Here is a 23,409-nt window from a genome sequence, read left to right as displayed (position 1 = left end):
TTCTGTTGGGTCTTTAGCACCCCTAATGGAAACAGCCTCAGCGCTGCGGAACTCACCTGTGGGATGATCATGTGCCTGGCCAGGTAAGTCCCTGACTCCTCTGGAGATCCAGCCACCTTCTGGTAGGTCAGTGATTACCGCTTGGCAAGCAGACAGACATAGAAAAAAGGTACAGCTGTCTCAGTACGCAGATGCCTTGTAGCTTCTCAGGGGGGTTGGAAGTAGGCGTGGGAGAATGGATGCTAACTCCAAGCTCACAGAGAGTGTGTACACCGTCTCCCTTCCCTTCCCTTCCTCCTGCTCATGACCGCTCCTCACACCCACTGGATGCTGTGCCTTCTCTAATCCCCAAACCTTGAGAACGCTTTCGGTACCCCAAGTGCCGTGTGTGTCCAGGTTACTGCTAACTTGTTCAGCATTGAGAGTTTTTGGTTTAATTCCTGTTAATTCATTCAAGAGACTCTGGTTTGGGCAGCTGAGCCATGGCTCCCAGTGTTTACCTGTCCTCTAGGCCTATATTGTAATGTATGGAATAAACATCATTCATGTGCCTACCTGTGGATTCCTATCTAAGGGAGCCTCTTCTGGCAGGATTCTGGGCTGTGTGGGCCTCCTGGGGGGAGTGACCCCAGTCTAGTGACCAAGTAGATGGAACACACGATATGAACTCAAGTCCTAACAATCCAAGCGGTTGTTTGGCACACATGACACACTCCACAGGCCTTTCTCACGTCTCTGTGATGCAGGCTTTCCAGTAAAATGGGGCCTGAGGCTGCTGTGACTACAAGATTTTCTCTTTCCCATCTTCTCCCTCCTGCTGGGGAGTTAGGGTTTGCTCTAACTTCTCCCAGGCCTCCTTGATAGCAGTGCAGACTTTTCAGTGAGGGGGGGATGGGGAGGAGGGAGCAGCAAGGCCAGCGGGCACAGCAGGAAAAGTCTCCGCTAGGGTCCCCAGGTCTCCCCGCGTGTCTGAGCTGTGTCCCTTCGGGGAGGACTGTACAAGCCCCATACCCTAGTTTCAGCTTGCTCTGTTAAATTGGGTGACCCATTTGTCTGAGAGAGTAAAGGAAGTGTCTCTCAACACCACTTTCTGACTCTCCCACCCCGACCCCTGAGGTGAAGAGCTAGGAATGGTCTCCCTCCAATGCCAGGGCCAGCTTATCTCAAGGAGTAGGCGGGGTCCTGTGAAGTAGAGAAGGCAGCCCTCTCCCAGCATCCCTTACTGACGCCCCTCATCCGAGATGAGCCTAAACGGAGCCATCTGTACCCTGTTGGGAAGGAAGTGCTTGACTCATAAGCTGGTGGGTGTTCCGCTCTTCAGGCTGCTCTCCTGTGACGGGGCCGAGTGGTTCAGCCCGAATGCCTCCTGTAGGCAGGAATGAGCTCCTGCATTCAGGAGGTGAGTCGTGTGGACCCCAGCACTCCTCATGGAGTCCAGCGTAGAGAAGGACTGTACACACCGTTCCTCATCTCTTCTTTATTGTCCCAGACGCGGTCTTGGTGACATGTCCTACAGTCAAACCCTACGGTTAAGTTCTAACTTCACCCTAACTGCCACTTTCTCTGTTTGATCCAGAAAGGGAAACAACCCAAGACATGGCAACTCAGACCTGCATAGGAGCCAGTAGAAGGAGATAGGCTACGGTGTGGGGCGAGTTTCAAGGCGTAGGCGGAAAGGTGGTGGACGTGTCGGAAGTATCAGGATCATTTAGGGCAGAGTGGAAGGGACTGTGGTACCCACTTGCCTCAGATTTGCTGTCTTGAGGTTTAAGAGGGAAGGATAATCAACTGCCCTTTCTTTTAAAACAAGAGACGTCATCAAGAGTGGTCCTGATGTGGAAGGAAACAGTCCCCGGAGTGGTTGGCACATCTGTCCCTGTAAACTGTGGCCGTCTGGCCACTGCTTACGGGAGAAAACTTGCCAGACCCATGCGTTCTCCTTGGTACTTTAGCAGCTGAGGTAGATCAGAGTCTTGCCCCAGCCTCCTGGCTAGAGATGATGTCCTCTGGTTCCCGAGTCAGGCCCTGCCAATGCTCTTGCTGGCCCAGCTCCCCTTGCACACAGTGTCCCTGACCCTGAGCCTCCACGCCCATGTCGAGTGTGGCTCCCGGGAGAATGACTGACAGACCGATGGTAGCTGTGTGATCTGTCCTCACACCATCTTCCTGGGCTGTCGGGTGACCTACTGAACCTGCTGCTACCTTGCAGGCAGATTCCCCAGGCGGCAGCCTCGATGAAAGACGGCAAATGGGACCGGAAGAAGGTGAGCTGTTGCTTTGTCTCACCCATGCGGGCTCAGCGCCCAAGCCCCACTCTTGGTCCTGACCTGGACATCTTTACCTTTTGCCTTGTCTGGTTGCAGTTCATGGGGACAGAGCTGAACGGAAAGACACTGGGAATTCTCGGCCTGGGCAGAATTGGGAGAGAGGTGGCCGCCCGAATGCAGTCCTTCGGAATGAAGGTAAGAGGCTTCCAGACTCTTTGGGCGTGGGCCTTTCTGAAGCGGCATCTGAAGACATAGCTAGGCTTGGGGGACGCCGAGGCTTTGTCATGCACGGATCTCTAGAGTCTCTTATTAAATAAGCAGTTAAGTCAGGGAGAAAGGGACCGCTGACCTCTCTATTGGGACATTTGAACTCAAAAGCTGAGAATACTGGATACAGGTCCCTCTGCTCCTGGGTATCCATAGCCGGAGTCTCAGTGGGCCAGCAAGTGTTCTTCTGTGACACACATCCTTTCCCGTCATGCTACAGGTTTTGCTGTGTCTCCTCTCTCTGATAGTTTAGAAAACAAACCAATTTATAGCCTTATGCCAAGGCGGTTACCTTTCTGTCCTTATTTCCCTCACTATCCCAGCAAAGATTAAAGGTGGTACTAGGTGGACGTAGTGTCACATGTCTATAATCTCAACATTTGGGAGCCTCTGGCAGGTGGCTCATGAGTTGAAAGCCAGCCCGGGTTACATAGCAAGATCCTTTCTTTAAAATGCAGGCTTGTCTGCGTGTCCTGGTATGAGAAATTACTAGACAGCTTCAGACCTGTCTCAGAACTCACTCTGAGACCCTATCTTTTCCAACTCTGGGAGCCAGGAGGTTCCTGGCTGGGTGAAGGCTGTGATCAGTACATGTCTGCTCAGGTAGGCCAGACTCCTCACAGCAGCTGCATGGGTGCCAAGGGGCATTCCGTATTTAATGTGGTTGTTGAGGGAATTACAGGCACTATGGGTCACACCACACAGCAGGCTTTAGGTAAACATGAAGAAAATTGTTTTGACAGTCGTCAGTCATTCCAGGTCTGGGGAACCTTACGAAGAGCTATTATAGAGCTCCCCTGTCTCCTCCCTGCTCTTCCCGTGGTCACCGCCCTCCTGTATTAGCACTAGAATGGATGTTATGGCTTGAGACTGGCGTCCAGAATTTATAAGAGTGTGCCTGAGCACTCACTGACGGGATGGTGACCCAGCCCCCAGGGCGGCATCCCACTCTGCCACACTGAATGTCTTCTCCTCCACCCTTCACACATTTATTTACATCACACATTTTTCTAAAGCTCAGGTGTGTGTATAGATATTAGGTTCCTGAGAGAAATGGGCCTGGCTCAGCAGGATCTATTGATGATGAAAATCAATCTCCCCATGGCCCCCTGCAGGTGGAGGGGGCAGAGTGCCATGAGTCACTAAGAATACGTTTTCCTCCTTCCTCTTCTGAGAGAACCAAGGTCAAGATCTATGCCCAGGAAGAATTCTGAACTAAAAGCTAAGGCCCATGTCTAAGCAGGGCTAAGCACGTGGAACCAGTCAGCTGAGCATTTCATTGACATGCATTGGCTTGGGGACAGACAGTAAGGCCCGCCACCACCCCCTTGACTCCCATTGTCCCTGTGGCATCAACGCCCAGACTTTTCTAGCTGTAGAGCATTGTCCCCAGGAGGCCTTGGCAGTAGCGGAATCAAAGAGCCCCGTTTTGTTTCCTGACTAACTGGTGAGAGGGAAGCCCTTCCAGGCACCCGGTACTACCCAGCTGCTCCCCTCCTACAGGGGTCAGCCATGTGGGGCCTTGAGTGTCAGTGTCAAGAAGTAATAGATACTTCTCAGGCGTGTGTTTGTTTCATAGAGATGTCTAGAGCCTGTTCATTTCAGTATTGGTCTGCAGCTTTGATTGTATCCCACACAGCATGCTTGAGTGTGTTTAGGGTAGAGTCTAACTATGTAGTTCAGGCTAGCCTCAAACCTACAATCCTCCTGCCTTAACCTCCTGAGTCCTGGAATTATAGGCATGCACATCCATACCTAGCCATGTTTAACTACAACCCGGGCTTTGAGGGTATGTTGCCTTTACTTGGAGCTTCTGCTGTCTAGATGTCTCTGAAGGATCATTCCTGCCTGTCTTGGTTTTGAACCATTCTTTATAAACCCCTAAAAAAATGGCTTGTGATGTCCTCCCCCGACAAGCCTCGTTAGCACTCTCCTGATCAGCTGACCACCCTGAAGTGTTCCTGGGCTTTAGTGAATGTCATCTTGGGACAGGGAGATTCTGCACCATCCAAGCTCCTGTCTGTGTCCTCGAAGCCACAGAAAACAAGATAACATAGTTCTAAGTATCGAGAATAGGAAACAATGATGACATTAAGAAATTATATTACTCTGTGTGTGTGTGTGTGTGTGTGTGTGTGTGTGTGTGTGTGTGTGTATGCATATGCTCACAAGAAGGCACACGTGTGCACCCTGGTGCACGTGTGGAGGCCAGACAGACTGTGAGACCTGGCACTCTGTACCTTGTGGGTTCCAGGGATCCAACTCAGGTCATCCACCCTGGTAGCAAGTGCCTGTGCCTGCTGAGCCGTCTCACTGGCCCTGAGATCAATCCTTACTAAGCTCATTTTCAGACTTGTCTTGTCCCCTTTGACAATAATAATTTAACTGGTAGAGCATGGAGATGTATAAATATCTCTTTACCTGGACTATTTTTAAATGTGGGAGTTTTGTTTGATTTGTTTTGGGGTACCAGGCTTTGAACCTAGAACCTCACGCTAGCTGGCAAGTTGCTGTATCCCTGAACTACGTCATCAGACCCTTTCATTATTTTGTCTTGAGACAGAGTCTTGATGAATTACACAGAGTAGCCTTGAACTTACAACCCTTTCCCCTTGGCTCTGAAGTGCTGGGGTCACATGTGCCAGGATGCCCAGATTAAAGTACTGTTTTAATTATGTAATAAATGAATGTGCTCATACAGAGAACGGTCTCCTGCATGAACCTCCCCTTAGTAGCACTAGTTTGGCATATGTCACCCCAGATCACATTCTCTGTGTGTTCTGTGTACTATGCCCAGAGAAGGTTGCCGGCCTGTGTAGAACACAACATTGCATATGGTGTTAAGGTGAAAACACAACTAGACCTACTATGTTTTTAAACCTGGGTGTAGAATGCTGTGGTATGGATTATTGGCTGTTCCACCAGTGATGCACACTGAAGTTTCAGCGAAGTCCTCTTCCGTAATCCCCAGGGGGATAAGCCGAATGCCCAACTTGCCCTACTCCCCCCACCCCACCCCACACCCCGCCCACAATATTAGAGCAATTAGTCTAGGGTTGAAGGAGGGACCCTGTCAGGCTGGCAGGAAGTTGTTCATGATGGCCCAGAGCTCTGCCTTATCCACCATTCTCACCGATAGCCCAGACCATGCATCATTTGTGGATGCCAGAAAGCAAGGAGAGGTAGTTAGTTAGAGGAATGGATTCCAGGGCAAAGGGGGTTGACATTACAGGTCAGGCTGCAGCCTGCTGGTGACCTGACTCATCGGGCCTTACACTCTGTTGATACCTTGAGCGTTTCTTCGATGTGTTGCTAGATAAGAGCCTTAGTTATTAACTCAACCTGTGTGGTGGAGCATGATTGTGATTGGAGAGACTGCGGGAAGAGCCAGAGTTCAAGGCCAGCCTGGGCTGCGCACTGTGATCCTGCCTCAGGTATCCAGAAGAAATAAGTCCTAGAAAACAATCAAAGGCTGGAACGGTTGGGCATCCTACCAGGAAGTTAGCTAGAGTGTCTCTCAATGTCTGTAGGAGGGTCTAAACAGTAACTAGACAATTTGGACTTTTGAGACATTTATAAAAAAAAAAAAACTTTGCAAAAAAAAAAAAAAACAGTGGCTGACAGTGTTGTGTCCTGTGGAAAAGGCAATATGACTTTAGTATTAAAGAGGAATGGATTCCAGGGCAAAGGGGGTTGACATTACAGGTCAGGCTGCAGCCTGCTGGTGACCTGACTCATCGGGCCTTACCCTCTGTTGATACCTTGAACGTTTCTGCGATGTGTTGCTAGATAAGAGCCATAGTTATTGACTCAACTTGTTTATGCTGGCGTCTCTTAGGATGTGTAACCAGGCCCAGGCCAGCTCAGAGCTGAGCCCTGTCCTTCCTTACCAGTGTCCCCGAGGGACACCACCAGCCTCTCTTAGCAGTGTCTTTGTGACCAGTGTTGTGATGAATCTGACCTCAGCACCCGAGGCCCCGGCGGCCATTGGTATTTCCTGGCCAGCTTCTGTTTCCTAGGGTCGACTGCGTCAGCTGCCCTGCTCTCAGAAACAGAGGCCCAGCAAGGTCAGCTACAGGCTGTAGACAGTAAGACCAGGAAGTGAGATTCCACTCAGGTGTCCTGGCTTCCAGGGTCCCCACTGTTTCCTCTCGTGGCCCACATTAAGTCCCTAAGCGGCCACTGCTCAGCCACACAAACGGCAGGTGTTTTCTAGGGCAGGCATCTCTTACCACAGGAAAAAAAAAAATCATTGCTACTTTATTCCAGATTTTTATTTTTACTTTTTTTTTTTTATTATTGTGTGTGCCTGTGAGTGTGCGTGTGTCATGGTGTGTGGAAGTTAGAGGACAACCTATGGGAGGAGTTGGTTCTGTCCCTCCACCATGTGGGTGCTAGGCATCAAACTCAGGCGTTCTGCCTTGGTGGCAAGCATCCTTAGCCACCAGACCATCTCACCGCCTCTGGCACCTTGAACCCTTAACTGCCCTAGAACAGTGACCTTCATACCTCCTACAGCCTCAGCAGCCTCATGGGACCAAGGCAGGAGAGAGGAGGTGGTGGAGGAGAGCTGGGGGGGGGGGGGGGGGTGGACTTCGGGTTGTCGCCTAAGCAGCTTTGAGGTAATAGTTTTTGTAAAGTTTGTGTATAAAATCCACTGCAGTGGCAGAAAGATTTCGGATGCCCAGTCAAAACACGCTGTGAGGGAGAGGAGGCTCTGTTCCGGCCAGCTCTGCCTTGGGGCCCCTTTAACTTCCAAGCCTCGGTTCTCCATCCTCTGTTGAAGCAGCAGAGCCCTGGAGCTGGACGATGAGCCCCTCCCGGCTCTGCCTTCTGTAACACCAGCAAGGTGATGCAGGGACCATTGAGGAAACACCATGGCATAACTACTTTCCTACTTCTCTGATGAAACGCCGTGACCAAAGCAACTTGTGGAGGAAAAGAGTGTATTTCATGCACCAGCTTGTAGTCCGTTATCCAGGGAAGTCGGGCCAGGAACCTGGAAGCAGGAGCCTGAGGCAGGAACTGATGTGGAGGCAACAGAGGAGTGCTACCATCTGGCTTGCTCAGCCTACAACGTTCTTATACCACCCAGGACCGTCTGCCCCGGGGTGGCACTGCCCACCGTGAGCTAGCTGCTCCCACATCAGTCATTCATCAAGACAGTATCCCACAGTCTTGCCTAAGAGCAGTCTTAGGGAGGCATTTTCTCAATTAAGATTCCCTCTTTCGCCGGGCGGTGGTGGCGCACGCCTTTCATCCCAGCACTCGGGAGGCAGAGCCAGGCGGATCTCTGTGAGTTCGAGGCCAGCCTGGGCTACCAAGTGAGTTCCAGGAAAGGCGCAAAACTACACAGGGAAACCCTGTCTCGAAAAACCCCCCCCAAAAAAAGGATTCCCTCTTTCCAGATGTGTCTAGGTGTGTATCCAGTTGACAAAAACCAACCGCATGCTCCCCGGCTTCTGTACAGTAGGCTATCTGAGCCTTCTCAGGACGTGTGGGAGCCAGGCAGGCATATGGCGTATGGGCCTGATGTTACTCCGTCCGCTTTGGCCGGCATTATTGTCTCCTAGTGGGAGACCTCTAGCTCAGCTCGGCTCTTTTATGCCCTAGTTATCACCAGTGAGAAAGACAAAGCAGGGCTTCTCCCAGCTAGGTTCATTCCTGGCAGGCGCCTGCAGATAAGTGAGATGCTATCTCTCCATGAGGAAGCAGCTGAGCCCCTGTTCTCTGGCCTCTGAGGACAACACTCGCTCTCTCCTTTCCCAGCCCGCCACCGTCAGACCCAGGCACCTGCTGGCGTAACAGGGATGGTGGGCCTGGCGGTCAGCCCTGAGCCCTGCCTTGGTCCCCAAGAGCAGAACAGACGACCGTAGGGTGCTGTGAGCTCGCTCAGTCATGCGTGGCTTTGCGATCTCTGGTGTTCTTTTTCACTCCTCACTGCACATGAGAAGAAAAATACATCTGGATTAGAGATGAACGGGGCCATTGTTCTAGCCATCTCTGGCGCCAGCAGACAAAGATGAATTGTGAGGATGGAGCCAGGGACTCATCTCTCCCCCCTGAGCATTTCCTTCTCTGTCCAGAAATGAGTGGGCTCCATCAGAGGGTAATAAAAATATTTGAATAGGGCCCTCGAAATCCATAAGCCCTTGGTGCTCTGTGCTGTGGTCCTCATAGGGCCACAAAAGCAGTGTCTTTCCTGTGGCCTTCACTGGTGCCTGCGACGGGGGAGGGGAGCTCCTTGGCTTTGCTCATAAACAAGGGCTAATGATGCAAAATGTGGCCCCGAAGTGTTAACTTATTCAGAACCATTCGGGATTTTTCTTTTTCCTCCCCAGAAGCTCTTAAGTAGGAAAAAGAAGTCTTTGTGTTATCGTACGGCAGGATCTATAGTCTCCTAATTTCAAGTGATTCCCACACCTCGTAGCAGAGGACTTGAAAAGCACAGGAAGGGGAGGAAGGATTCCTCTCCGCAGAGGCAGCAACCACTCAAGGATGAGGCCTCATTTCTTCCCTGTTTTCACTCATGCCTGGGTCTGCCGTGAACATACGCCTGAAGGGTTCAGGGGGGTTCTCTGAAAATATTTTTACCATAGCAGTGTTAGAGCAGTGGGTGGCTGAAGTCATCTCTCCAACGGCTCTTTCTTATACTGGGGTCCTCACCCACCTAGAGGAGCCTGACATACGCTGGCAGCAGAGTTGTGGTAAGAGCTGAGCTCAGGAGAGAAGCCTGGGAAGGCCTCCTGGTAGATCAGGCAGAGAATGCTTAGATCTTGGTTAGTGTAAACACACACACACACACACACACACACACACACACACGCACGCACGCACGCACGCACGCGCGCACACACATATGCGCATGCACATGCACACACCCATACCTGCTTCCTAAATCTACCTGGCTGCTTGGGCACGGCCCTTGCGGGGACTTGGAAGAAGCTGAGCCAGTGCTCTCTGGCCTCTGTGGACAATGCTTGCTCACTCCTTTCCCAGCCCGCCGCCCTCAACCCCAGGCACCTGTTAGCGTAGCGGGGATGGTGGGCCTGGCAGTCAGCCCTGAGCCCTTCCTCACCAGCACTCCTGTCTCAGGGTTTCTGAGTTCCTCTTTGTCCAGACACACATAGGCAGCTCCTGCATCTGCTCAAGGTTGGATCTTGGTGACAGGCAGTGCTCTGGCTGTGCTCCCTCCTAGTTCTGCAAGCCTCCTTCCATTGACGTACAGCAGGCAGGAGAGTGGCCCTGAGCGCACTGTGTTGTCCTGAGAATTACACTACAGGATTCAGTTCGGCTTCGCGTGGTGCCAGCTCCTAGCAAATGCCGCAGTTACGGATAATAACAACACTGAGAGGGTAAAGATACCTCTTCCTTTCTCTCGCTCCTGACCAGACTGTCGGCTATGACCCCATCATTTCTCCGGAAGTCGCGGCCTCTTTCGGGGTTCAGCAGCTGCCCCTGGAGGAGATCTGGCCTCTCTGTGATTTCATCACTGTCCACACTCCACTCCTGCCCTCCACCACAGGTAGGCTCTCAACGTGGGTTTTCTGCAGATACCGTTGAGCAAGTGTAGAAAGGGGCCTGCCCAGGACCTGCTAAGCACAGTGACACTTTGTCACAAGTCCTTGCCTCAGAAGGAGGAGAGCTGAGCTAGCTGAAAAACCATGGGTATGTGAAGGAACTGGACACATAGGCTACTAGCCTCCCATGTGGAGGCTTCACGGGTCAAACAGCAGGGGCTTTTTGATTCTTGGACCCATGCAAAGCACCTTCATCTCCAGAACTTCCTGAGTCTAACCCACATCTGGTACAGGGTGTATGATCTCAGAGCATCTAGGAAGACAGAGGTGAGGTCAAGGTACCTGTCCGGCAGAAGGAGGCTTCTGGGGAGAGGTGGATTGAGGGAACCGGTGCCAAGAGAGGGGATCAGGAACGTCACAGTTGGCAATGTCTCCTCTTTCCTCCAGGCTTGCTGAACGACAGCACCTTTGCCCAGTGCAAGAAGGGTGTGCGAGTAGTGAACTGTGCTCGAGGGGGGATTGTGGATGAAGGCGCCCTGCTCCGTGCCCTGCAGTCCGGTCAGTGTGCCGGTGCCGCCCTGGATGTGTTTACAGAGGTAAGCGCTTGCAGCCTGCGTGTCAGGTCGGAGGGGAAAGGTGAGGAGCCGCGAGGCCGCAGGCAAGAAAATGTAGCATCTTGCAGGACGGTAGCTCACTGTGGCCGGGAGGAAGCTGTGCTGCCAGGAAACACACCTGTGGTTTGGAGGAGGCCTTTCCACTGTGCTGTCTGTCTTCTGCAAAGCCTGGGTCTTAAACAGGACCCATTCCTGGTCAGGCTGTTGCTGTCCTGGTTACTTGGGGGAAGACAGAAGCAAATTGATGAGGCTCGGGTTCTAGACGTGGAAACAGGAAGTTAGTGTGTCATTCCCGATACTTAAGTCAGCCCTGTGGCCAAGGAGATGGCCTGCTCAGTACCCAATAGCATTCCTCTTTGCCTCTTCCCTTCCTAGGGAGGGCCAGAAACCCAGGGATGATGGTAGTCCCCAGTGTGGACTGCTTTCCAAGCGTGTGCAAAGGCTCAGCCTCGGCACAGAGTGCAGAGTGTGCACCAATCCCGTGGGCCCCTCTCCTCACAGATGCTATCACCGCATTGGGGCTCCTCAGTGTGACCCGGGGGGAAAGAGCATGGACTTTGGCATAAATGCAGGTTCTAGCTGTGAGGCCGTGGCGGGTCACCAGCCCTCTCTGAGCCCCATAGGGCTCGTCTGTTTCCAGCCCAGGGTGCGTGGTGTATCACAAGCTTCCCTGTGTATGACCGTCTTCCTAATAATGCACTTCTTTTGCTGTTAGGAGGCTGGGATTCAGAGGGTTGCAATTCTCAAAATTCAGTGTGAACAACAGCAGAGGGTATATATATAGCCAGTCCACGGCCAACTTAAAGCTATCTCTCTCTGGGCAGGAGCCACCACGGGACCGGGCCTTAGTGGACCACGAGAATGTCATCAGCTGTCCCCACCTGGGGGCCAGCACCAAGGAGGCCCAGAGCCGCTGTGGGGAGGAAATCGCAGTCCAGTTTGTAGACATGGTGAAGGGGAAGTCTCTATCAGGGGTCGTAAGTATCTCTCCATGGAACTGGGGCCTGGAGTCCGGGAAGAGAGCACAGATAGCCACAGCAGCTTCGGGGTAGACAGACTCAGCCCTGGGAACCGGGTCCGAGGCTGAGCTTGTGTTGGCTCTCCGAGTGGATGGGCAGGAGCAGCCCTACTTCAGTCTTGAGAGCCAAGGCCTTGGAGCCGGGAGTCGGGTTCTGAGCCGTTATATTGTAGCCTCGCGGCAGAGATTGTGAGCCTTCCCAGGCTCAGCCACCAGTAAAAGGCTCCTTTGTTGTCCACATGCCTTGGGAATGAGGGTGTGTTGCTAGGGTGAGGGAGCAGGGCCCCGTGTGTGTGAGATGGGGGGTATGCTCAACACTCTGCAGCATTTCCTTGGTCAGAGCTCACGCTGCCATAACAACCCAGTCTTCATACTTCCTAAAACGTTCGCTTAGTCTGCTGAACACCAGATCCCCACTACCGCCACCCCCCAAGGAGGTGGGGGTGGGGTGGGGTGTTAAGGGACACTAAACTAGGAAAGCACAGCTCTTCCTGGGCCTTTCTCCCTCCTTCACCAAGGCCTTCTGGGCCTTGCAGCTCTACCACGTTTTTTTTTTTTTTTTTTTTTTTTTGCTAACCACGTTGTTTTAGGGGTTTTGTTTGTTTGAGGGTTTTTTTTTTTTTTTTTTTTTTTTTTTTTTTTACTATGTAGCCCTAACTGGCCTTGAACTCAGAGATCCCTCTACCTCCTGAGTGCCGGGATTAAAGGTATGCCCTGCCACACTCACTTAACCACATTCTTATAAACTCTAATGGGTTTGTTATCTTGTTGATGCTGAATTCTAAGTTCTCTGAGGGCCAAGAAGGCTGACTTAAGTTTCTCTGCAGCTTATGTGAACGCCCCAGGCATTTAATTAATACCCTGCAAAAATCAGTGGGTAAGACTGGGTGTGTGAGAGGGGGCTTATGCCTTCCTGGCTGACTCACAGCCTGGAGATAGTCACTGGTTGGGCAGAACCATGGTAGAAAAGACCGTTTCACTTAGCCCTCCTTTCTGTAGTTAGACAGCTCAGTTCTGTTTCTTGAGATAGTGAGGATGCCATTTGGTCTGTGATGATCAGGGGGGTTTCTTGAGGGCCAGTTGTGGTGTGAGAGCCTTCAGAGCCTGTGGTGACCAGGTGACACTGGCCTGCCTGCCCTCTCTTTCCTCTGCACACCATTATTGGCTCCTTGAGGCCACAGCACATTTTCCTACCCATCAGGCTCCGCAGTGAGTTTCTGAGCAGGTGACTTTGATTAGGGTCCTAGCTGACTAAATGGAAGACTGAACACAACAGACCATCTCTCCCAACTCAGCTGATGCCCTGCTAATGAATTCTCCCCCCTCTCCCCCAATAAAACTCCACTCTCTGAGCTTTTTCAGGGGCAGGCTTCTGTCCTCTCTGTGGGAACCCTTTGAGGTGGTGGTGAGATCCTATGACTTTTTCTAACAAAGACTTCTTCACACAAGCTCACACCAAGACAGCGTTGATGTCTTATGTAAGATAGGAAATCTCTTTGTCTCACACAAATGTTAGCAAACTATCTACCCCAGCTACCGATAGTCTTTGGAAGGAGATGCTTGTATCCCAAGAGGAAATCCCTCCCTGGCTCTTCCTGCGTCTTCTCTAGTTCTCTGTCCATAGCACAGATGAACACTGGGGGCCAGGCTGCTTTCCAGAGGCACCTGACATTACCCTGGCATCTTGCTATTTATTTTTCAAGACGGATCACTGCACACCCTTTTATTTCACAAACCTACAGTCAGCAGGCATATGCCTGGGCTGGACTGTGTGGGCTCCACACAGTGGACAAAAGTGAGGTGCTTTGGGGTTTCTTAGCTGAACATTTCTGCGTCTGCGGCCTCCTCATCCTCTGCTTTTCCTCCCTGTGTCCTGCGGCAACTTCTCAGTGTAACACCAAAATCTCTCCTAGTGATAACTACGAAAACAAGAACCAGAAGTATTACATTTTTTTTTTTCTCATCTCATAGCTGCTTATTTGATTTTTTTTTTTTTCTTCATCAAAGTTTCTGTTTGTTTGCCAGTGGGGTTGGCGGATTTGGCTTGTGTTTAGAGACAGGGTTTTCTTCTGTAGCTACAGCTGGCCTGGAACTCGGGAAGCCGCTTACCTCAGCCTCCCTGGTGCTAGGATTACAGGCATGAGCACCGTGCCCAAATTTAAAATCCAGATTCCTAATTAAATCCTTCTTAGATGGATTCTTTCTAAGTAGCCTCAAAGAAATTGTTGGTGCCTGACTGGGAGCCAGAGCAGCCGGAACCACAAAAAGGAGCAGGAATTTTACCTCAGAACAAGGAAGCTCTGTTATTAGGTCCCTGGGAGGAGAAGGGAGGTCCAAGCCCCGAGACCCTGTACTTGGGCCTTTCCAATTGGGTCTGGCTGCTCAATTTCCCAGCATGCCTCAGCACACTTGGCATAGTTGGATGTTTGAAACATAATATAGGATCATTAGACCTGCCTGAGTCTGGTTTTATAGAAAAGTCATGGGAACTGAGCATAGGTGTTCAGTGACAAATGTGAATGGTCACTTAAAATAATCAAAATAGAGAATAAAATGAGCCAGGTATGCTGGCTCGCTCCTATAATCCTAGTACTCAGGAGTTCTGCCAGGCTGGACCATAGAGCGAAGCCCTGTCTCAAAACAACACACACAAAAAGGGCAAATTAGATCACCGTCCCTGAGAACTACAATTCTGCTTCTGCACCATCTGTGACTCCCGTGTTTTATTGAGCTGTCCGGATCCTTTTCCATCACACAGGAAGCCAGGCTCCCACAGAGGGTACCAGTACCAGTACTGCTCAATGATAGACAGAAGCCAGGCTTCCGGCCCCTGTTCCGGCCATATAGTGCAGTCGAAGCTTTCTGTGGCTCCTCGGGCTCTGTGGCTCGACTCACCTATAGGGATAAGTCACTGTTTCCTGGTCGGTGATTGGTGGACATTGTCACCCATCACCTGAGTCCCCCCCCACCCCACCCCCCACCCCCCACCCCGCCAAGTTGACTCTTGGCCACGTGGCATTGATTCGGTTGCTCATCCGAGCAGGTGTGCCCTCATTGACTTCTTCCCCGCTTCACCCTGCTCCCCTCTTTCTGCAGGTAAATGCCCAGGCCCTTACCAGTGCCTTCTCTCCACACACCAAGCCTTGGATTGGTCTGGCAGAAGCACTGGGCACACTGATGCATGCCTGGGCCGGCTCCCCTAAAGGGACCGTCCAGGTGGTGACACAAGGTGAGTCCGGGTCTGGCTGGGCCCGCAGCGTGAGCTAGGGACACTCGCTGAGAGACAAGGAAAAGGGAGTGTGGACTCCTCTCTGCTGGGTGTGCCCAGTGCTCACTGCAGACCTAGTAGCAGACTCAGGGGACTTGGGCCCTGCTCTGGGGACAGCTCACCTACTGTGGAGGTGGACAGAAGATGTGTGTAAATGGGATATAAGCTCCCTGGGGAAATGTACTTAATTTTCTCAGGTCGTGTTTATGCAGTGTTTTTAGGATAGACATGTTTCCCGTGCAAGAAAGACCAGAGAGTTTCATGTAAAAGAGACGGGAATCCATGGAGAATCTAAACTAGCCAGCAAAACTATGTGGGTCTGGTTTTACCTGTGGCTGTGTGCAGCTCGGAGATGGAGTCGGGTGGCTCCCTTCATCCTGTACAGGGCTCCCCCTTTTTCCTCCCCCCATTGCCTACTTGGCACCTGACACTTGGGGAGAGATAGTAGGTTGGGCAGCACAGGACAGGCAGATCCAGAGGGCGCCGTGCCCACTGCCCTGGGTACCCAAGCCCTGAGAAAGCATGGCGGAGAATTGGTCATGTGGTTCCTTCAGTGGCTCCTCTCTACGTCTGAGCTTGCAAGGGTCTGGAGTTCCAGCCGCTTGAGGGAGCTCACAGTTTGCCAAGTATCTTCTGGGAAGACAATACAGGCCAAGGATAGTTGAGCTGGTCTCAGTTTGGGAGGGCACTTTCTCAAATTGGTTAAAACATCCTAGGTTTTTAGGCTCGGACCCCAGCTGGCTTATCAGCACTCTGAAGGAATTACAACTGCAGCCTGAAGTTGGGGTTCCTAGGGCGACAAGAGCCTTGTAGGCGAGAGCTAAGTGCCAGTGGTCCCCTGCCCCTCCTGTGATACCTCGTGAACAACCATCTTTAGGGTAACTCTCTGCGTCCCCAGGAACATCTCTGAAGAATGCTGGGACCTGCCTGAGCCCCGCAGTCATCGTCGGCCTTCTGAGGGAAGCGTCAAAGCAGGCAGACGTGAACTTGGTGAACGCTCAGCTGCTGGTGAAAGAGGCTGGCCTCAATGTGCGCACCCTCTTTACTCGGGGCTCTGCTCTGCCACCCCTGTTTTTGTTTGTCTGAGGCAGTCTCATATAACCCGGGTTGTCCTTGATCTCCTGATCCTGCCGCTCCCACCTCGCAGATGTGAGGATTACAGGCATGTGCCGCTGTGCCTAGCTCCACCCCACATTTTAGACCTAGCTCCACCCCACATTTTAGAGGCCTGTTCACAGTTTCACCCACTGGGTTTGCTTCTTGCCATCCACCCTGTCTATCCGTGAGAGCTAGCCTTCATTCCTTCATCTGTGAAGGGAAAGACCATACATATGTTGGAGGGTGATGGAGTGAGCTCATACTCACAAAACCACTGTATGGATAGATGCAGAAATGCTCTGAATGGGGGTGTAAGGCACCTCCATTTCACAACTGAGGCAAAAAAGCTGAGCTAGGCTACATCTGAGAGATGAGGAGCTGAGAGAGGCTTGTAAACCCTGAGAACATGTTCCTCCGCCACCCCCGGCTTCCCTCCAGTGGCTTGCTCCCTCATTCCCCTTTTGGATCAGAGAATATGTCTTAGCCAGTTGAAGCTGGCTGAGGCCATAAGAACAGAGTTCTCCCAGCACTACCCCACTTCCCTCTTTTCCTGCATCCTGCCCAGGCCATTGACTAAGAAGCTGGAGCAGAAAGGGTCAGGCTGGTCAGCTACCCAGTGCTTGGACCAGTGATTCCCACTTCCCACCCTTCCTGGCCAGCCAGGCAGACCCCTGGTCCTCCCTTTATGGGGCATATTGACTGTTCTGAGAAGCTAAAGTCTGGAGACATAAGGTTCATGTCATTTGTCCCCAGCCCCAGACTACTGACCTGGTGGTCAGGCTACAGTCCCTGTACATGTGTGATTAGGCTGTGGGAGAGGGTAGAGAGTTCAACTGTACCTCTGTCTCCCCTCTGCAGGTCACCACCTCCCACAGGCCTGTGGTCCCAGGGGAGCAGGGCAGTGGAGAATGCCTCCTGACTGTGGCCCTGGCAGGTGCCCCCTACCAAGCTGTGGGCTTGGTCCAGGGCACCACACCGATGTTACAGGTGCTCAATGGAGCCGTCTTCAGGCCAGAGGTGCCACTACGCCGGGGCCAGCCCCTACTCATGTTCCGGGCTCAGCCCTCCAACCCTGTAATGCTGCCCACTATGATTGGTAAGGAGACTTTTGGAGGGAGGCTGGCCAGGCTGCTGAGGCAGAGATGGGGGTCTTCCCTGGGATTGGGCCTTGGGGAGATGTTTCCTTTGGGCCTTTCTCTGTGCCTCAGGGCATGTCTATATGTACCTCACAGAGGGTCTTGCAGAACCATTTCCACAATCATAGGAAGAAACAGCTCAGACAGGGGGAGTCAGTGGCTTATCCGAGGTCACAGAGCAGTATGGGCAGAGGTGGGCAGAGTGCCAGTTACCCCCGGCCACAGCCCAGGTCCACCATGTTCCCACACACTGTCTATATATTCATGGACTGTTCCTTCTACGGGCCCTGGTGACCAGCTTAGTGTACCACAGCACAGTGTGTCAGAGCATCCCTCCTGTGGTGCAGCCCCGGTCTCCTGGGACCTGGGCTGCTGAGGGTTCTGGGTCTCGTCCAGGTTTGGCAGAGGGTGTGTCCCCAGACCCTGGGAGGCTTTATTTCACCATTTTGCCAGCTGCCCAGAGGGAGGTTCTCTGCTTATCTTGTTATCATCCTCTCTTGCTATTGGCCTAGACACTGTCTGGGTATGAGTGTCCCCCCCCCCCCAACTCCCGCCACCTGATGCTCAGGCTGAGAAGAGGCCGAGGCCAAGGAAAGTCACCTGCCCTGCCATGTCAGCTCCTTACTGTGGAGACCAGCCCCGCCCCTCCTTCCGCCCTGCGGCTTTGGTCACAGGACGCCTGACTTCTCTCTGCTCTGGACTCTTGCTTTCTCGCCCTTCCCCCATGTGCCATGCTAACCCTGTGCTTTTCTCCCCGCCCCGCCCCCTCCCCAGGCCTCCTGGCAGAGGCCGGTGTGCAGTTGCTTTCTTACCAAACCTCCAAGGTGTCTGACGGAGAGACCTGGCACGTCATGGGCCTCTCGTCCCTGCTGCCCAGCCTGGACGCATGGAAGCAGCACGTGTCTGAGGTCTTCCAGTTCTGCTTCTGACCCTGGGGCTCAGCGGCGTCAGCCCCCGGGGCTCTTCTGAAGAAACCCGCTCGCTGTGATCTATAGGGAGAGGAGATCCACATTCCTGGGGCAGAACCTGGGTACCTGCCCGAAATAACATCTTAGTAAAGAGTCTTAACTCTACATGGTGTCTGTGCAGTCATTATCCAGAAGCGTCAGCAGAGGGCGCCCACGGGCTGCCTCTGGAAGTTTCGGTTGCTGACCAGTAGGGTGTGCGGAGGAAGGCTGGCCTGTGCAAACGACCTGAGCTTGAGTGTCCTAAAGACAGCCCCCCTCCCTGCCTTTCAAAGATTATCCAGAGGCATTTTCACAGGACCATAGCTAGGAGTGTTCCAGAACCCTTTCATGTTAGGAGTGCTCAGTAAGGAGTACAGTGCAGCAGAGTGTAGGCCAGGCCCTGGCTGGTGCTTGGCTTTCAGAGACTTCAAAATGGACCGTCCCGTACCAGAAGTCTTCTGGGTGTGGCCACACACACGCAGGTCACACGCCGCAGGAGTGCAGATTCTCCTGGGTCTGAGGAGGAAGCGATTTGAGCAGAGGATGTCTCGGGAGTTACTTTGGACTGATTTTGTGAGCCGAAGGAATGTGTTTACTTAGCAGCTGCGCACAGCAAGCTTGGTGTGAGTTGGACCGTGTTTTACATGATTTTCACGGAAGGTGGCAGAATGAACTCCACTCTAACGACTGTGTCTATTGAGAGCTTCTGGCCCCGTTAGTGGGGAAGGATTTGTTTCCAGGCTGCCTGCTGCCTGGCACAGAGGCTAAGTCCCAGCCTCGGCTTCCTGAAAGTCTAGAACTCCAGGAGCCAAGGCCTGCTCCCCTCTCAGGACAGCAGATCCTGGCCTTCCTGTTGCAGACCTTGAAAGGGATGGGCCCAGACCAGAGCAGAGGGTCTGACCTGGAACACAGTGGTGATGACCTTGAGCTCTGCTGGTTCATCTGTGTGAAGGACATGATGCTTTGTAGCACAGCAGTGAGAGCTCAGTGAATAAATAAAGACAAGGGTGATGTGTGGGCACACGGGCTTCACTCGGCACACTCCAGTGATGTCCAACTTGCTGGGGATCCTGATATCACACCACCCATTTTCTTATTGAAGGAAATAGCTGTGCTGGCCTAAAATGCTGACTCCTGGACTCAGTTTGAACGAAGAGTATCCCAGAGGGGTCACACCCATAGCTGGAAAGCAGGCAGAGGTGGGTGAAATTAAGCATGCAGGAGGAAATGGGTTCCGGTTCCAGACAAAGCGCAGTGCATGCTAGGATGCTTGGGCCCTGACTTGGAAATACCTTCAAGAGGGTCATATGGGAGAGTATGGGAGCATTTCTTTGCAGCATGTGACTCCCCACAAATTGAAAAAGAAGGATTGATTTCCCCACCCCCACCCCCAGGTTGCTGGATATCAAACCTAAGGCATCATTCACTCATTCTAAGCAATGCCTCTCCAGCTAGCTGCACTCTGGATCTAGAATTAACTTTAAGATTGAGTGGTGCCTTGCTTTCAGAGAATTCAAAGTGGACCATCCTGCTCCAGAAGTCTTGGGGGTGTGGCTAAACATATAGGTTATGTGCTACAGGGAGTAGGGATTCTCCTGGGTCTAAGGAGGAAGTAGTTGGAGCAGAGGATGTTGGTGCCTGGAAAGTCCCTTTGGACATGTTTTGTGAGCTTAAGAAGAGCGTTTGCCCAATCAGTGCCACTCTCTGTGATATTCTACCTGTGGCATCCATTCCCTGTAACTTTAGAGTGGAGTTTCACTCGTGAATATATTGACTGGGAGTTAGAGCAAGCGTTGGCCTTAAACGCAAGAGTCTTGGAGTGTCAGTTTGAATGAAGAGTATCCCAGAAGAGTCAAAGGAAGACCTCTTCGGGCCCTATAAAGGCTGATGAGAAAAAGAGCGAGGGACCTGTGTGTGTGTGTGTGGTGGCGGTGGTGGTGGTGTGGTGGTGGTGGTGGTGTGGTGGTAGGCTTTGGGGGTATGGGTGGATAGTGATGACCAGTGTGCTCTGCTTGTAACCTGAAGTTGGGCCTTCAGCCGCTGTGTGGTGACAGCAGTCATTCACTTGGCCAGCACCTTGACACAATTTTAAATTACATTTTATTGGGGGGTAGAGCATGCATGCCACAGTGCCCGTGTGGCTTCTTGAGGACAGGTGTCTAAACTTGGTTTCTTGTGGTATAGGCTGTGACTCCCAGTTTGGTAACAAGAGGACCCTGGTAGGAGCTGGTTCTCGGCTACTGTGAGTCCCAGGATTGTCAGCAGGTGCCTTAAATCTTACTAAGCCATCTTCCCAGCCCTACACTGTCACTTTGAGATCAGTCCTAGTTGTACCCATACGACCCCTGGTAGAGGTAGGCCGGGGGCCAGCGATGGGACAAAGGGAAGAGAGTCCTGGTCGCCAAGACCCTGCGGAGAGCTCTTTATGGGTTCTGTGTCCCTGTCTTGAACCAGGTGACCATTGGCTTCTCTTCCCTGCAGACAGATGTCACTGCAGTGATCTAAAAGGGAGCGTGGTCCTGCAGGAGCTTCTGGCTGAGGGCCCCATGCTGCGTGCTGAGTTGGGGCTGAGCTGGAGTAGGCTGGTGCTGGATTAACTGCCTAGCCTGGGCCTTGCCCAGGTTTACTGGTGGCAGAGTGACATGGTTGTCACCTCGTTTCTTTTGTGTCCCCGAGGCTCCCCAGCCTGCTGGCTCCCCTCTACAGAACCTCTCTTCAAAACTTTTTCTAAAATAAAATGAAGGACTACAACCCCTTGTCCTTCCTACCCCTCCCTTCCCCCACTTTCCTCCCCTCTTGTACTCCGTGCTCACATCCCTAAACCATTGCTGCTTCATGAGGACCCTGGAAAAGCTACATTCTCTTTACCCAAGGCAGAGAGTATCCCATCTCTGCCTCATCCTTTTGTTTTGATAAGATCTCCCCACACAACCCAAGGTGGCCTTGAACTCACCCTTCCTCAGCCTCCCAAGTGCTGAGACTTCAGATGTACATGACCATGCCCGACCAACGTTATGGGTTTTGTTTTTATGTTTGGTCTAGGTAACACTGGCCACATGTGCCAAGGGGGGTTGATTTATCAAGCACCTGCTGGGCCTGCCTGGATATGGTGTCTGTAGGATAGAGAAGTCAGCAGGGGGAACCTCCAGATCACTTTATTTTCCTTGTATTTGCCATAGTACTTGGCAGAATTGGACAGAATTATGGAGAATTAGACTGAATGGAAGGGTTGTGGTAATGAGATGAGTGCCCCGCACTCTGAGTAGGTCTTGACTTCTAGAAAATACACATCATTTCTTCTCTCATTTTAATTGCCATATATTATTTTAGAACAAGATACAAAATTTAGAAATTCTCAGGAAACTTTAAGAAATGAGCATAAAACATAACAGCAGAGAAGTCCGAGAATAAGCTGTAACAAATGGTGGGTCGGTCTGGATGTGGGAGAAGACGTCTGATCTGCTTCCACTGGGGGTCAGCGACCCTCCTTTCTTCCATCTCCCTCTTCACAGGGGAGCCCTGGTCCACAGCAGCATGAGCCTGTGGCAGGGCTACTCACGAAGGACCCACCGAGGGTGGCGGCCCTTCACCTCGGAGCAGATCCTATGGGGCTACTTTGTCTATTCATTATTTACAGCTGTGGCTGGAATTTTAAGCAGACACTGGGCAGCAGCTCTGCTCAGGTTCCTTCCCCAGGAACTGGTGCATGGATCTGTAGAGGAGAAACAGATTCGGTCACTCCTCACCCTGGCTTCCTAGCCCCCAGGTCTTGCCCCTTGCCAGAGACATAGCTATGCATATAAGCCCCTGTTCTCTGAGATCCTGGTACCCTTGCTGCCTTCCCAGCTCTGAGCCACCATGCCTAGTGACTAGTTGAGCCTATTAACTAGTTCTGCAGGAGCCAAGACTGGGGGACAGGCAGGTCCCTGTCACATGCTCTGCTGCTGATAAGAGATCAGGGGGTTTGGCTGGAACAGTGGCCCCAAGGACTGCTATATCAACCTAAACTCTCCATGTCAGCCCAGCCTTGGTGCTCTTGATTTGGTGTGAACAGCTCAGGAGTCCTGTTCCTTTTTTGTGGCTTGACACTGTCCAGGCTCTTAGGAAGGAAAGGGCTGGAGCTGGGAATCGTCTTTCAGAAAATCTACTTCTCTCTTGTCTTTTTTTTTTTTTTTCCTTTTGGTTTTGATTTGTTAAGACAAAGGTCTCACTCTGTACTCCTGGCTTGCCTGGAACTCACTATGTAACCCAGGCTGGCCTCAAATGTGATTCTCCTGCCTCAGCGTCCTAAGCGCTGTGATTACAGGTGTGAGCCATTATGCCCAGCCCATTATTTCTCTGCATCTCGTGACTCAACTGGCTGTATGGATTTAGCAGCCCTGTCTTTGCCAGTTGCCTACCCCTCAGAACCATATTTCAAGCAAGTTTCCTGCTAGGGCTGAAGTCTTGTGTGCTGCAGGCCGCAGGAATATATTATAAAAACTCAGCTGGTTATGGCAAAGTCACTACCTGGAGGAATCAGGGAATTCCTCCAGAGGAAGCCAAATCCCAAGGAGTTTTTGGTGTTACTTGCCTTGTTATATATCAGCTGTATTCTGTTATGAAAGTCATGTGTGCCTTCATAGTTTTCCCAATTGACTTTTCCCCAAGAAGGGCTAACAGTGTGGACTGATTACTCTCTGGACATACACATTCCAGGTATTTGGAGAACAGCCTCAGGAAAGGCTTTCTCTGGAATCAGATATCTCCCTTGGCCGCTTTCAAGGACTAGCAGTAATAACAGTCCACATGCAAGTCTCCTGATTTAAGGTAAATTCCACAAGGAGACACCACCCAGGTCAGGTGGATGTTAAGTAATAGCTTTACACAATTCAGCTCGGACCCTCCTTTCTTACAGCCTTACTAACTTTATAGACTGCTAACTCCTTACCTAACCACTTCTAGGAATATTTAGATAACCTTCTGTGCTGACAGCTATGCTCAGCCCAAACCCCAGTTCAAGCCTCCCTGTAATTATCATCATTGGCAGCATCCGGCCAGGTCCATCCCCAGATGGAGGAAAGTACCTTATCAGAGATACCTTCGTACTTTCTAAGAACAGACATAAGCATCCAGGCTACCCATTTGAGAAGGCCTGGCCGATATGCCAATTAAGCTTTACTTCCTCCTTTTCCAAACCTTACCTCTGGTTCCAGATCTCCCTTTAACTATCACCAAAGGCATCTAGCTGTACACAGGTTGCCTAGCAACCAAGCACACTTCCCCCCACCCTGC

The 23,409-nt window shown here is 51.8% G+C and overlaps 1 protein-coding gene across 1 annotated transcript in view; it reads left to right on the top strand.

Annotated features, from left to right (window-relative positions):
• Window positions 1–18,261, top strand: part of Phgdh (phosphoglycerate dehydrogenase) — a 29,274-nt gene extending 11,013 nt beyond the window's left edge. Inside the window, exons 3-12 of the mRNA XM_059265947.1 lie at window positions 18–83; window positions 2,210–2,264; window positions 2,364–2,462; window positions 9,927–10,059; window positions 10,502–10,650; window positions 11,493–11,645; window positions 14,783–14,915; window positions 15,853–15,983; window positions 16,911–17,148; window positions 17,963–18,261. Coding sequence (XP_059121930.1) covers window positions 18–83; window positions 2,210–2,264; window positions 2,364–2,462; window positions 9,927–10,059; window positions 10,502–10,650; window positions 11,493–11,645; window positions 14,783–14,915; window positions 15,853–15,983; window positions 16,911–17,148; window positions 17,963–18,117 — 1,312 coding nt within the window. The 3' untranslated portion in view covers window positions 18,118–18,261. The remainder of the gene's footprint in view (window positions 1–17; window positions 84–2,209; window positions 2,265–2,363; window positions 2,463–9,926; window positions 10,060–10,501; window positions 10,651–11,492; window positions 11,646–14,782; window positions 14,916–15,852; window positions 15,984–16,910; window positions 17,149–17,962) is intronic.
• The last annotated feature ends 5,148 nt before the right edge of the window (window positions 18,262–23,409 follow it).

Source organism: Peromyscus eremicus, chromosome 6, assembly GCF_949786415.1.
Source record: "Peromyscus eremicus chromosome 6, PerEre_H2_v1, whole genome shotgun sequence".
NCBI lineage: Eukaryota > Metazoa > Chordata > Mammalia > Rodentia > Cricetidae > Peromyscus > Peromyscus eremicus.
This window is presented reverse-complemented; position numbering and strand designations above follow the sequence as displayed.